General features: G+C 36.4%; 1 protein-coding gene across 1 annotated transcript in view; it reads left to right on the top strand.

Moving 5' to 3' along the window:
* CD2AP (CD2 associated protein) overlaps positions 1–13917 on the top strand; it is a 113114-nt gene that overhangs the window by 26365 nt on the left and 72832 nt on the right. The window contains exon 2 of the mRNA XM_061196114.1: positions 9023–9183. Coding sequence (XP_061052097.1) covers positions 9023–9183 — 161 coding nt within the window. The remainder of the gene's footprint in view (positions 1–9022; positions 9184–13917) is intronic.

Genomic DNA, 13917 nt, shown 5'->3' with positions numbered 1-13917 from the left:
TCACCACCACCCCCGTCACTTTCCCCACTTGGTGTCCATATGTTTGTTCTACATCTGTGTCTCTATTTCTGCCTTGCAAACTGGTTCATCTGTACCATTTTTCTAGATTCCACATATATGCGTTAATATACGATATTTGTTTTTCTCTTTCTGACTTACTTCACTCTGTATGACAGTCTCTAGATCCATCCACGTCTCTACAAATGACCCAATTTCGTTCCTTTTTATGGCTGAGTAATATTCCATTGTATATATGTACCACATCTTCTTTATCCAGTCATCTGTCGATGGGCATTTAGGTTGCTTCCATGTCCTGGCTATTGTAAATAGTGCTGCAATGAACATTGTGGTACGTGACTCTTTTTGAATTATGGTTTTCTCAGGGTATATGCCCAGTAGTGGAATTGCTGGGTCATATGGTAGTTCTATTTTTAGTTTTTTAAGGAACCTCCATACTGTTCTCCATAGTGGCTGTATCAATTTACATTCCCACCAGCAGTGCAAGAGGGTTCCCTTTTCTCCACACCCTCTCCAGCATTTGTTGTTTGTAGATTTTCTGATGATGCCCATGCTTATCTTTTTGCTTTTGTTTTGAAAGCTATTTTCTCTGGTACAGACTTCATGATTTGCAGTTATTTTCTTTCTGCATTTTGAAAATACAAAACTGCTGCTTTCTGGCTCCTGCTGTTGCTGCTGAGAAGCCCACTTAAGTGTTGCTTCTTTGGTAACCTTTTAAAAATTTGTCTCTTCTAAGATATTTTTTTTTCCTCTTTGATATTTTGCAATTTTACTATGTTGAGTTGCAGATTTCTTTTTATTTATTCCATTTGGAATTGCTTAGACTTCTTGACTCCATGGATTGATGTCTTTTATCAGTTTGGTGAGTTCATAGCTATTAACTTTTCAGATAGTTTTTATTTTCTCCTTCTGGGACTCCAATTAAACATGGTAGACTGTTTTAGTATCTCTTCTATGTCTGTTACATTCTCATCTATATTTTCTATATTTTTGTCTCTCTTGACTGCATTTTGGTTAGTTTCTGTTGATATTTACCCGTCTACCCTTTAGCTAGTTTTCTGAAGCTGTATGTAGTATACTTTTAAACTCATCCATTGAGTTTCTATTTTTGGTTATTGTCTTTCTCAGTTCTAGAATACCTATGTGGTTCAAGTTTGTTTTCTCACTATCTGCAGTACTGAGCTTTGTGTCAGTTTTTCAATCTGTAATTTATATCTTTGAACATGGTAAATGTTATTGTTTTAAAGTCTGTGTCTGATAAGTTCAGTATATGGAGTTCATTGAAATGTTTCTGTTGTTTCTTGTTTCTCTAGGTACTTATTTATGATGTTTTTGCATTTTACATGCCTGGTTATGTTTCCTTGTCTCTGGATGTTGTAGACTAAAAATATTTCTTGACATAATTTTATGTCTAGGTTATCTTCTCCCAGAGAGGACTCTGGTTACTTCTCTTTTGTCTTGAACCACTTGAATGGTATGAGGTTTCCTGAGTCATCCACATAACATTAAACTGGGCTACGGTGCTTGGGTGCAGTTATTTAGGGTCCTTTCCCAAAGTGTGCATGTAGAGTCTCAGAGTTACCACCCTCGATAGTTCCTGAACTCCACTCTCAAATCCTAGAACGGCAAAGCTGCTGAAAGTGCCGCTTAGCCTCTGTCATGTCTTTAGAACTGGCAAATACTTTCCAGGGCAAAAGTAGCCCCAGTATCATACTTACTTCTCTGGGTTCCAGTTCTCACTTCAGTTTCACCTGATAACATATATTTTTAGTAATTTAGTCTGTCTAAGTAGGTGATTTTTATATTTCATCCAGCTTTTTTAGTTGTCTTCCTGTGAGGGTTGGTCCAAATTATCTAGTGTTCTTTTATTTTGAGTCTTTTTTGATGCCATATTTTAAAATCTTTATTACCCTGCAGATCGCATAAATCCTAAAATGTGATATGTGATTAATTTGGGTTGCTTTCTTCACACTATAAAAATAAACTGTTAAGTAGCTAAAGTAATTTAAATTTTACTTTCTCTTTCATCGGTAGTCACATTTGAAATGAAAGATGAATAATCCACAAACAAAATGTGTAATCTTAAATGATCGGTTTCATAGAGAGTAGGTCAGGTAGAAAGAGCCATTAGTGATAGACAAGGGTCTGTATACCTTATACATCCTAGAGTGTTTTTCAGGATGTACACATTATCTTCTTTTTTTTTTTTTTCCTCCCAAATGTTTTTCGTCAACATTTATTTCTTCACTTTAAGCAAGCACTTAAAGTGAAGAAAATTAGTCAGTCAAACACAACTGTTTTAAATGGTGGAAGAGTTTTGTTTAGTTTGAAATATAAAAGTTTAATTTGCTTTGCAATGTACCAGTTTTCAATGAAAGAATGAGTTTTTTGAGTTTGCACAATATGGAGGGTGCTGATTCTTGGAATGATGGCTTGCATGCTAGTTTGTATAGCAAACTCATGAATTAAATGAGTTTTTATTTAAACAGTTTTAACTTTTCTATAAATACAATTGTTACATACTGTCTAGTGAGCATCAGTGTTTTTAGTAACATTTTTACCCAATTATTATATGTTTATTGTAGAAAAATGCCAAGGTGTGGGTTATTGTTTATAAGAATGCCCTCACTTCTGACAACTGCAGATTTGGGGGGTTCCCACGACTGCCCTCATGTTTGACAGTTTGCTGGAAGGGCTTGCAGAACTCATTGAAAGCTGTTATACTCTTGGGTATGGTTTATTTTAGTAAAAGGATACAGATTAAAATTGGCCAAGGGGAGAGAAGCATGAGACAGAGTCCAGGAAGGTTCCAGGTGTGATGTCATTCTCTCTCTCTGAAGTCTTGAACAGCATTAACTCCTGGTGATGATGTGTGACAACGTGCATAGTATTGCCAACCAGAGAAACTCACTTGAGTCTTGGTGTCCAGAGTTTTATAGAGAAGATGTAGTTGACTGCCCATGTGACTGACCTTTAGTGTTGAGCCCTTCTAGAGGTAGAACAGATGCTGCATGGTGTGAAGCCCCCAAGATAATGACCTTGTTTGGTAAAGTCCTCAGGTAAACAGAGGCGCCTAAGGAACTCCAGTGTCCTTAAATAAACAAAAACACTCTTCCTAGAGATCAGGATGAGGCCAATTCCTAACCTCTCTTTTGGCTGAGATTAATTCTTTTTTTTTTTAAATATTGGAGTATAGTTGATTAACAGTGTTGTGTTAGTTTCAGGTATACTGCAAAGTGATTCAGTATCTGTTCTTTTTCAAATTCTTATCTCATTTAGGTTATTACAGAATACAGAGCAGAGTTCCCTGCCTCTGTGCAGTAGGTCCTTGTTGGTTATCTGTTTTAAATATAGCAGTGTATACGTGTCAATCCCAAACTCCCAATCTACCCGCCACTTTTAATTCTTTACTAAAGATGAAAGAAAAGGAGATAACAAACAGCATCTTAGATCCCTTCAGGCATCCATTAACATTTTGGAATGTAACTCTTTATATTTTTCTATGCATATTTTTGTTTCTTCCTTTTTTACAAAAAAACGTTGTTACTATACCTATGTTTTATAACCTTTCTTATTTAACATTGTATTGCAAGCCTAATTATGAATGTTTAAAAGGGCAAGAATTTAACCTTATTTACCATATGGTGTTTTCTTTAGGAGAAATAAATTATCTTTGACTCAGTAAACTTTTAAATTATAACACGTAGAATCATGAGTTATAAACATATTTGCAATAATATTGGACAAGCCACTTTAATACTTAGTGCTTTTTTAAAAAAAATAAAATCTTATCCAAATAATATCTGCATATGCTATAAAAATACAAAAGTATTAAAAGACTTATAATGAAAAAACAGCATTTCCTTGCCTCACTGTTCTCTACTTCTATTCCCATTCTTTAGAGGGAAACAACTTTGAACTATCAGTTTTAATTTTTTTGGCTTTTGTATTTCTAAATAACAAGTTTCCCAAGTTTCTATAGCTGTTTTTTGATTTGATACTTTCATTTTTTAACTTTCTGATATGATAGGTAACAATTTAGCTTACTTATTGTAATCTCATATCTGTTTTCCATTTATCTCAATATGGTTTTATTTCTCTCTTGGTTACCTTTCTAAATTCTGAGTATATAGTTATACTCTTATTTTTCTTTTCAGCAAGTAAGATAGTATTTCTGGACTTAGCACTTTGTATGGTGAAGATATTAGTCCCTCTACCCTTCTTTTTATCAACCTCCCTAATCTTTATACTATAATGTGAAGGCTTGTTAACATTTATATTTTCTTCTGTAACCATAATTTAGTCTTTTTGTATTGTTAGAGATTGATTTTCAGTGTTAACACAGAAACTAGTTATTTTTATTACGACCATGTAAATATTTTTTACTGTGCAGCCAAGTAGTATATATGATGATTATATTTTCAACATTGTATAGCTCTTTGCCTTTCCAGGAGTTTGTAATCATCTTTAGTTTTTCCTCTCCTTGTCTAGCTGTATTGTCTCTTTGAGTTCCAGATTCTTCAGGATAGTATAAAATTTCACAGTCTGTCTCTCACTTCTTTTTGCCACCAAATACCTCCTAGAACTTCCTGTCTCTTGCTTAATCTAGACTGTTTGTTCCTTAGATTTGTTGCACAATTGCTATCTTAGAACTTTTCTCACTCTAAGCCTGGCTCCACTATTTCTTGAATTTTGTATCCTCTTCTGTTTTGGTTCTTACTAGATAACATCATGTAATTGCATATGTATGAGTTAATTTTCTTTGTCCTTGTCTGTGTGAAAATGTTATAACCTATACTTGTCTGTTGATTTGACTGAGTATGGAATTCATTTTCCTTCAGTACTTAAGTGGCTTTGCCTTTTTATTTTTCTTCTTCTAGAATCTGGTATTGCCAATGAGAAGTCTCCTAATATGATTCTCATTCTTTTGTAGATGGAACTCTTTATTTCTTCTCAGAGAGCTTTCTAGGATATGTTTATCTTTGTTGTGAAATTTCACCTAGATATGAGTACTTACTTTTTTACTTGTTCATTGTACTGGACTCTCCACAGACCTCTTTCTATTTGAAGATATGTTTCATATAGCTTTGGAATATTTTCTTGTATTATTTCATTGTCTATTCTCTATTTTTCTCTTTTTTCCCCCCCTAGAACTGTTAATTGGATGTTGGATTGTCTGGATTAATCATCTGTGTCATATTTGCTTTCATATTTTCTTTATGTCTCTTTCCTTTACCTTTTTTTGTAAAGGTTTTTCAGTTTGTCTCCACCTCTGCAAAAAAAAAAAGACATTTTGGAAGATGCATTTCCAAATGCTTTTTATTGTCTCATTTCTTTTTTCATAGCATTCTGTTCTGATTTTATGAACTTTATTACATCTCTTGAAGATAAAAATTTGTATGTGTTTAAATCCTTTTTAATTTTTAAACATTAAGGTGTAGAAATGTTTAAAGTACAGTACAAAGAATTTTTTCCTGACTTACGCCTTTCTCCTGATTATTTTAGTATTTTCTACAAATCAGGATCTTCTCCTACTTAATCATAATTCAGTTATAAAATTTAAGAAGTTAACATTTATTTATGGTTTCTTACTTTATTCAGTGGTGTATATTCTATTACAGTCATTATTTACTTTGATGCTCAGATTGTCCTGATTTGGTGAGTAGGAGCCGTTCTGATATCATTTCTCTGTGTCCTTTGGCATCACCTTATCTTTTTTTGAGAACTTCCTTGCTTTCTGCCACAGCACCATGTTTCAGGCTTATTTTGTACTTTTCCTGCCTTAGCCCTGGAATTGCCTATCTTCCCAAGGATTCCTGGTTCCTTTCAGTAGAAAATGGTTTTTAGAAGATCTCGGCATTAGGTTTGCTCATTGCCATTGGAATGTTGCGGTTTCAGGCCCTTTCAGTGGACAGAGCTTGTGTGTGTGGGGTGTGTGTGTGGTGTGTGTGTGTGTTTTATATATATGTGAATGTCTGTGTATTGAAAACCATGAGTTCATGATGATACTTCTCATTCCCGTTTAATATCACAGGATCCAATGAAGCCTTTTCCCTTTATATTTGTAACTCCCTTTCATAGAGAAACTTGGCTTCCATTATCCTTAATATATTTACTTATTTGATTAATTCCCCTGTATGTAACCAGTCTTCCATCTCTGCTGTCACCCCACCCTTGTATGGACACTCTCTTCTCCTGTGTGGGCTGTTAGTCCCCACTCTAGGTTGCCTCCACCCTCCCACGTCTCTGCATGGAAATCTGGCCCTACCCCCAACACCATTTGGCCTCTGATATTTCTCATTAAGCTGCCCATCAGCTTGGATGCCCTCACCACTGTGATTGGGTGCTGGCACACCATATCATGTTGCCTCTGCATGAATGCTTCCTCACCCTGCCTTAGAGTTCTGATAGGCTGCACTAGGGGAGCCATAGATGGACACCCTTCTCACCCTACTTTGGCTCTGATGGCATCACTACCACCCTTCCCCCAGCTTTGGATACCTTCTTTACTCTTTTTGGTGCCTGTCTTCTCACACCTTCTCAGACTCCTTCCCAACCTTGGCCTCCTCTCCCCGCACTATGCTTTTCTACACCTAATAACTTTAAGACTGAATAATTCTGGAAGGGGAGAGGTGGGTGTATATTTCATCCAGGAGTAATTTTTCAATTTATCCTGGTCTTTCATGATTAACTATTGTGTACTATCCATATTTATGAATAAACAATAAATAAAAAGCCAATTGGGAACTCTGTTTATGTGGGTAGGACTTAAGTTTTATTTTAGAATTAGTAGGTTGGGAGCTGCCCATTGCTCTGGAGACCTCTAAATTCTGGAAATCAGTAGTCATTTTTCTAAGAAACCATCACTCATCCATAGTAGCTATACTAGTTTCCCCAAACTATTTTGTGTGTGTGTGTGTGTGTGTGTGTGTGTGTATGTCTGAGATGAACCCTTTAGTTTTTTACCTTCGAAAAAAATACCTGCCTATATAGCATTATTGTCTCAGAGTTATCGTAGTTGATAATGGGTGTCAGCTCTTCCATACAGATATTAATTTCCCTGTTTTCAGTTCTACATTTCCTATGAGCACTCCTTTTCTGAATTTCTAGCCTTTCTGGGGTTCTGGAGAGCAGTTTGATGTCTCAGTTATAGTTTCCTTAAGTTCTCTGGGCTTCTGGCTTTATCAGTTATGGATCCATTTTCACAAATTTAAAAAATTTCTCACTAGTTCCCTTCTCAGGTTGGGATGTTTTCAGCTGCAAATACAATCCCATCTAGAATTTATTTAAAAGTTAAGAAAAAACTACTTCTCTAACAAGAAATGTAAAGGTATTGGAGATATAGGGTTGATTAACTTAGCAGTTTAATGAATCTAGCAAAGATCCAGGCCATTTTCATCTTTCTTCTCTTCTAATCAGATCTGCTGTTTTTCTTGTCTCAACTAGTTGTAGCAGTTTTGTCCATTACATTCTCACTGAAGAACATCCAGAGTCTGCAGGAGGACATTCCTTCCTTGTGTTTTGTTTATAAGGTCAAATGAAACCTTCCCAGAACCCCTGCTTACATTGTATTGGTCAGTCGATCCATCACATGTGTATTTGAAAACCAGTCTGTGTGTGTTTGTGTGTGTGTGTGTATGTGTGAGAGAGAGAGAGGGAGAGGGAGAGGGAGAGGGAATATGAATGGAATTAACTATAAATCAACTATCTTTAGACCTTTGCCTCTTTGACCAGCAGCGTTAGGTATCCTGGGACCTACTCAGTCAGTCTGATTTAAGCAAGATTCCCAAGTCAACAAGATGACTTGATTGTACATTAGTGTTTGAGAAGTGCTGGTCTAGAATAGTTAAGATTTAACCCCCTAGGACTGAGAGAGAAGCCTCATTTGTAAAAGTACAGGGTCTCCATATACCTGCACAAAATCAAGGTTCAGTGAGAAAAGAAGAAGGAAGAGGAGTCAGTGTGGGAATGGCTGTTGGTTTGGCAGCCAACAGTGTCTGCCCATACTCCCTTTCCTTTTTTTTGGTTGTAGTGTGTGTGTGTGTGAGTGTTCTTTTTTCTTATCATTTTTATAGGAGGAAGAAAAGATGAATGGAGATATGGCTAGTTAAAATGTTAATGCTATGCATATATGATGTCCTATAACCTGAAATCTTACACTTAAAAGAGGTGAAATGGATCCTTAAGAGTCTTCATTTCAGGGTGTATTCATTTTCTACTGTTCTGTGAAAAATATTGCCACAAACTTAGCAACTTAAAACAATATACATTTATTATCTCACAGTTTGTGTGATTCACCAGTCTGGGCATGGCTGAGCCCTTCACAAGGCTGCAGTCAGTGTATTGATCAGGGCTGGGTTCTCAACTGGGGAAGGATCTGCTTCCAAGCTCACGTGGTTGTTGGCATCATTCAGTTCCCTGTGGACTGTTGGACTGAGGGCCTCAGTTTTTTGCTGGCTGTCAGCCAGAGACCTCCTCAGTTGCTTGCGTGCGGCCCTCTCCATAGGCCAGCTCAATAAAGCATCTTGCATCTTCAGAGCCAGCAAGTGACAAGAGTTTCCTAGCAAGGTGGACATTACAGTCTTATGTAATCACATACAAATCCATCATCTTTGTCATATTCTGTTGGTTAGAATTCAGTCATGGGTCATGTCCACACTTAAGGAGAGAGAATTACATAAGGACATGAATATCAAGAGATGGGGATCATGGGAACCACCTTAGAGTTTGTCACAAAGGATCTCTAGCTGACTGGAAAAGTAAGTGACGAAGTAAATTGCACGTTGTGTTGAGGTTCCTGCTTAAAACTGGCACTGTGCATTATACTCAGGCAATCAAGAAATTTGCTGATGTAGCCAAATATTTAAAACTGAGGTAAGCTTTGATGGTACCTTTGGCATGTTAATTATCATTGCTAAACAGTTTCCTTAGTTGTAAGTTTATTAACATGGTGAATAGTATTTCATGAATTAAGCTTTAGATGTTTATTTCTTTTTTTTTTTAGTTGACTATATTGTGGAATATGACTATGATGCTGTACACGATGATGAGTTAACTATTCGAGTGGGGGAAATCATCAGGAACGTGAGAAAACTACAGGAGGAAGGATGGCTAGAAGGAGAACTCAATGGGAGAAGAGGAATGTTTCCTGATAATTTTGTTAAGGTAAGCATTCTCAGTTAAATTCCTAGCTGTTGCTTCACAGGATTCATTCATTCATTCATTCATTTATCTATCTATCTATCTATTTATTTATTTATGGCTGTGTTGGGTCGTTGGGTCTTCGTTGCTGCGCACAGGCTTTCTCTAGTTGCGGCAAGTGGGGGCTACTCTTTGTTGCGGTGTGTGGGCTTCTCATTGCGGTGGCTTCTCTTGTTGCGGAGCACGGGCTCTAGGCGCATGGGCTTCAGTAGTTGTGGCATGTGGGCGCAGTAGTTGTGGCTCGTGGGCTCCAGAGCGCAGACCCAGTAGTTGTGGCACATGGGCTTAGTTGCTCTGCAGCATGTGGGATCTTCCTGGACCAGGGCTCGAACCCATGTCCCCTGCATTGGCAGGCGGATTCTTAACCACTGCGCCACCAGGGATGTCCCAGGATTCAGTCTTAAAGAAATATATAATATATATTTTTTAAACTAAAATGTTTTAGATAAATTTCTAGTCTGCAGAATTTAAAAAAACTAGAGACCCAAGTACCACTGTAATGAATGTCATTGTTACTTGGTGTCCTTGTGGATACTAAAACTATGTGTGTGTGTGTGTGTGTTTGTGTATGTATGTGTATCCAACTACCTGTCTACCTATCATTTGGGTATAGCACTTTATAATTTACAAAGAGTTTTGCTGTGTACATTCTCATTTAAGCCTACAAATCTTGTGAAGTAAGTGGGGCAGATGATAACCCCATTTTAAATCAGGTGTGACATGTAGATTGAGAGGTTAAATGGTTTAGCCAGTGTTGGATAGCTAATAAAACAGAATCCGAACTGAAATTTGAGAGAGTTGCCTCTTTACTCAAGTCTTATTGTATCTTGTTGCTTTTCCAGCCCCTTTGAGAATCTTAGATCCTATTTTTAAGTTTCAACATTGCAGCAGTTATCTTTCAAAGTAACAGATACTCTTCAACTACCACCAAACATTCCTTTTTTAGTAAATATTCTAGTCACCTCTGCCAGAAAACAATCAAGGTTCTTAAATCTAGTACAGACTAATAAAATTCTCAATAGTTTAGAGGAGAAAAAAAAAAAGTAAAGGATATCTGTGTATCTACACTTCATTTGTAATTGTCTTATTTTCTACATTAGTTTTCGTACACTCAGCCACATCCCTCTTCTCATTAGTTGTGACTGTGGGTTCTTCTGGGAAGGCTAGAGTGTACCGCTCATTTGTTGTCCAACTTGCAGAGTAGTTGTTAGAATATCTGTACAATGTGGATGTTTAGTAAATATTTGTTCCCTCAATACGTTTGTGTTTTATTTCAGTTGTGGTTTTACCTCTAAGTATGAACACACATACTTTATTCTGTTAATTGGATTTAAAGAAGGTGAACTAACTACATTTTACCTAATTCCATTTTACCTCTTGAAACAACTGAGAAATGCTGTAGTAGGGAATTGAACTCTTGTTTATTTTTTATTTTATAAATTGACTTCTTTCTTGTAATCTAAAATGGAGTGTAATGCAGATGCCATCGAAGTTGGAGTAGAATAACTGCATTTAAACACAGTCAAGTTCAGTTTTGCCTTCGCTGGTGGAATGATGTAGGGCAAATCACTTAATTTCTCTGTTTTCTTCCCTTTACAATGGTCTGTTGTTGGTCTGTATATAGTAAGCCATAACATTGGCGTCTCATCTCTCTCTCTCTCTTTTTTAAACAAAGGTGACTTTTCAAAGAAAATATATTGAAGTAATAGAACAGTGGTTAAAAAAATAAGTTAAAAAGTTCAGTAAAAGTATTAATATAGTTCTCTTAATTGTGTGCTGATGCAGTCCCTCTGTATGTAGTCCCAGTAGTGGAGATGACCTATCATGGCACTCCATTTTAAAATATATTTTACTTCCTTGTTACAGCACAGCTAATACTAGAACTTGAGTTTAATGAACTGCCTGCTAGTAGAGGATGCTGTTTGAGTGTACTGGGAAATGGAGGGAAGCTTAATCTGGGATTAAAATTAACCACAGGGTGGATTAGAGTTGGAGACATCAATATGAACTCATGTTTAGTTTAAAATATAAACAGATACATACAGAAATAATGTTATATGTGTGTGTTTCTACTTTGGTTAGTACACACATATATATATATCTCAGTTCTTTCACTGAGGGCCTAGAAGCAGTGACACAGCAGTACCAGTGAGTATACCCAGTGCCCAGATCTTGGTTTCAAAATATCATTCTCCAATAAAAGGAAACAGGGCTCCTGGGAGGAGTGGCTGATTCTATGGAGGGAACAGGGTATTCACAAGATGAGCCTGGAGCATCTAGTAGTGTCAGAAGTAAGGAAGAGCTCAAAAAAACAAAATGATGGGCCCATGTCACAGCAGCATAGGAGCCAACCTGAATGAGCTTCCAGTGTCCAGAGCGGGAACAATTTGAGCAACAAAATAACCTAGTATTTGAAGAATAAATATACATGAGCTTAAATAAATAAATGCTGATATAGATTGTTGAGTAAATAAACGGGAGAGAAAGGATAAATCTTACAGAATTATTCCGAGTAATATTTGTAGATACTACCCCCACCCCCAAGCATCCTTCAGGTGTGGGCTGGACTAAAGAATAGATGGAAGAGAAAAATAGTAACTTTACAATGGCAAATATTGGCAAATATTGCCTTAACCAGTCTATTTTCAGTGTCCCTTTGCAATGTTAGTTCATCTTTATTTGATTTAGAAAACATTTTATAAAGAATGTAGAACAAGGATCCATGAACTTAATGTAAGAATGTTATCGTTTTGTTATTTTTGCTTGAGTGTTACTTTATAATGAAGAGATAGAACATTACAGGTAAAATTGAGTTCTTTGTTACCCCCTTCTCATTTTCCTGTCTCCCAACCACCTGTATTCTGAAGTTGTATGTATCCTTCTAATACATAGTTTTATATATATTTATCTGTGTGTAAACAAATAATGTTTTGTGTGATTTAGACATTTACATAATTACTATGTCAGACTGCAACTTTTTAAATAAACATGAGATTATGATGTGGATACATAACATAGTCACTTCTTCTAAAATGTGTTTTATAATGCTAGTTAGCTCATAAGTGGTTGGTAAATAGAGGAACAATGTCAGGACAATGGGAAAGTTGTATTTGTTTATTTTCTAGACAAGTTGAGCTGTGATAAAGAGTGTAGAGTTTTAATTTCAGCAAGAAAGGGATAGGCGCTCAACTTGGCTGCTTGCATACTTGCATAGACAGGAATTCTTTTGGCTCTTAAAACCTTTTTTTTTTTTATATTGATCATCTGTACCTGGATATTTTCCTCAAAGTTACACAGTCCTAGCATGATAGTACTTTTAACTTCTGGTGCTTACCTCTGCTTCTGTCTGCATTATCTTAGTATCCACAAGCCAGCATTTCTATTTTATTGTTTTTAGGCATTCTTAATAACTCCTGAGGAATCCATTCATCAGAACTCCTTGGGTAATCTTAAGTTATTGTTCGTCTTCTGAGATTCCAATTATTGTTATTTATTCATTTATTTTCATTTTTAGTGTTCGGTTCCCAAAGTTGCATAGGTTTAGTGTAGTCTATCCCAAATTCTACTTTTTGCATAATTATTGGTATTTTTAGTATTTGATTTAGAAGTTTTCACATAATCAGTGGTATTTTAGTGTGTGTGTGTGTGTGTGTGTGTGTGTGTTTTCCAGAACTTCAGGTGTTTAGGAATAGACATATAGTGCACATATAGTAGAAATTCCTTTAGCACTAGTTAATTTTTTTAATAGCCATATAGTATTCCATTCTATGTCTTTACCATATTTTATGGTATATTTAGCTATTTTCTAATTTTTAGTTATTAAAAACAGTGCTGCAGTGAACATCCTTGTGTAGGTTATGTGCATAGCTGAGAATTGGCTGCATCCTTGTGTATGCCCATATTCAGCTGTAGTAGATATTGTCAGGTTTCTCACTAAATAAATATGCCAGTTTAAACTCCTACCAGTAGTGTAAAGAGTATCTTTCTTTAATGTTCTCGTTTGATACCATCAAATTTTCTTTTTTATTCTGTATTCTGTATCTATATAATGTCCAGAATTTAAACAGTGCTTAGTGGGAGAAGTAGGGAAAAGTACATCTATTCCGTCTTTCCACAAGATAATCTAGATGGTGATGCATTTTAATAGAGATTGCAATGCACTTTTTTTTTTTAAGTCTATTTTTTTTTTTAATAAATTTATTTATTTTATTTATTTATTTTTGGCTGTGTTGGGTCTTCGTTGCTGCACACGGGCTTTCTCTAGTTGTGGCAAGTGGGGGCTACTCTTCGTTGCGGTGCGCAGGCTTCTCATTGCAGTGCGTCTCTTGTTGCGGAGCATGGGTTCTAGGCATGCGGGCTTCAGTAGTTGTGGCTCGCAGGCTCTAGAGAGCAGGCTCAGTAGTTGTGGCACACGGGCTTAGTTGCTCCACGGCATGTGGGATCTTCCCGGACCAGGGCTCGAACCCATGTCCCCTGCATTGGCAGACGGGTTCTTAACCACTGCGCCACCAGGGAAGCCCGTAATGCACGTTTTTAACAGTATAAAAACTCACAGTAAAGAAGTTTCTCCTTTTAGAAGTGGTGTAGGAATAGCTGTTTTTTTCTTAAGCTGTGGTTATAAAGCTGCTCTTCAGAAAAATGTAATATTAGTTACCTTTAACACAAGAATAGCTTAGTGTTCAGTAAAAAGGTAATTCG

This window comes from Eubalaena glacialis, chromosome 7 (genome assembly GCF_028564815.1).
Source record: "Eubalaena glacialis isolate mEubGla1 chromosome 7, mEubGla1.1.hap2.+ XY, whole genome shotgun sequence".
NCBI lineage: Eukaryota > Metazoa > Chordata > Mammalia > Artiodactyla > Balaenidae > Eubalaena > Eubalaena glacialis.
Note: the sequence above shows the minus strand (reverse complement) of the source record. Positions and strands in the feature narration are given on the sequence as shown.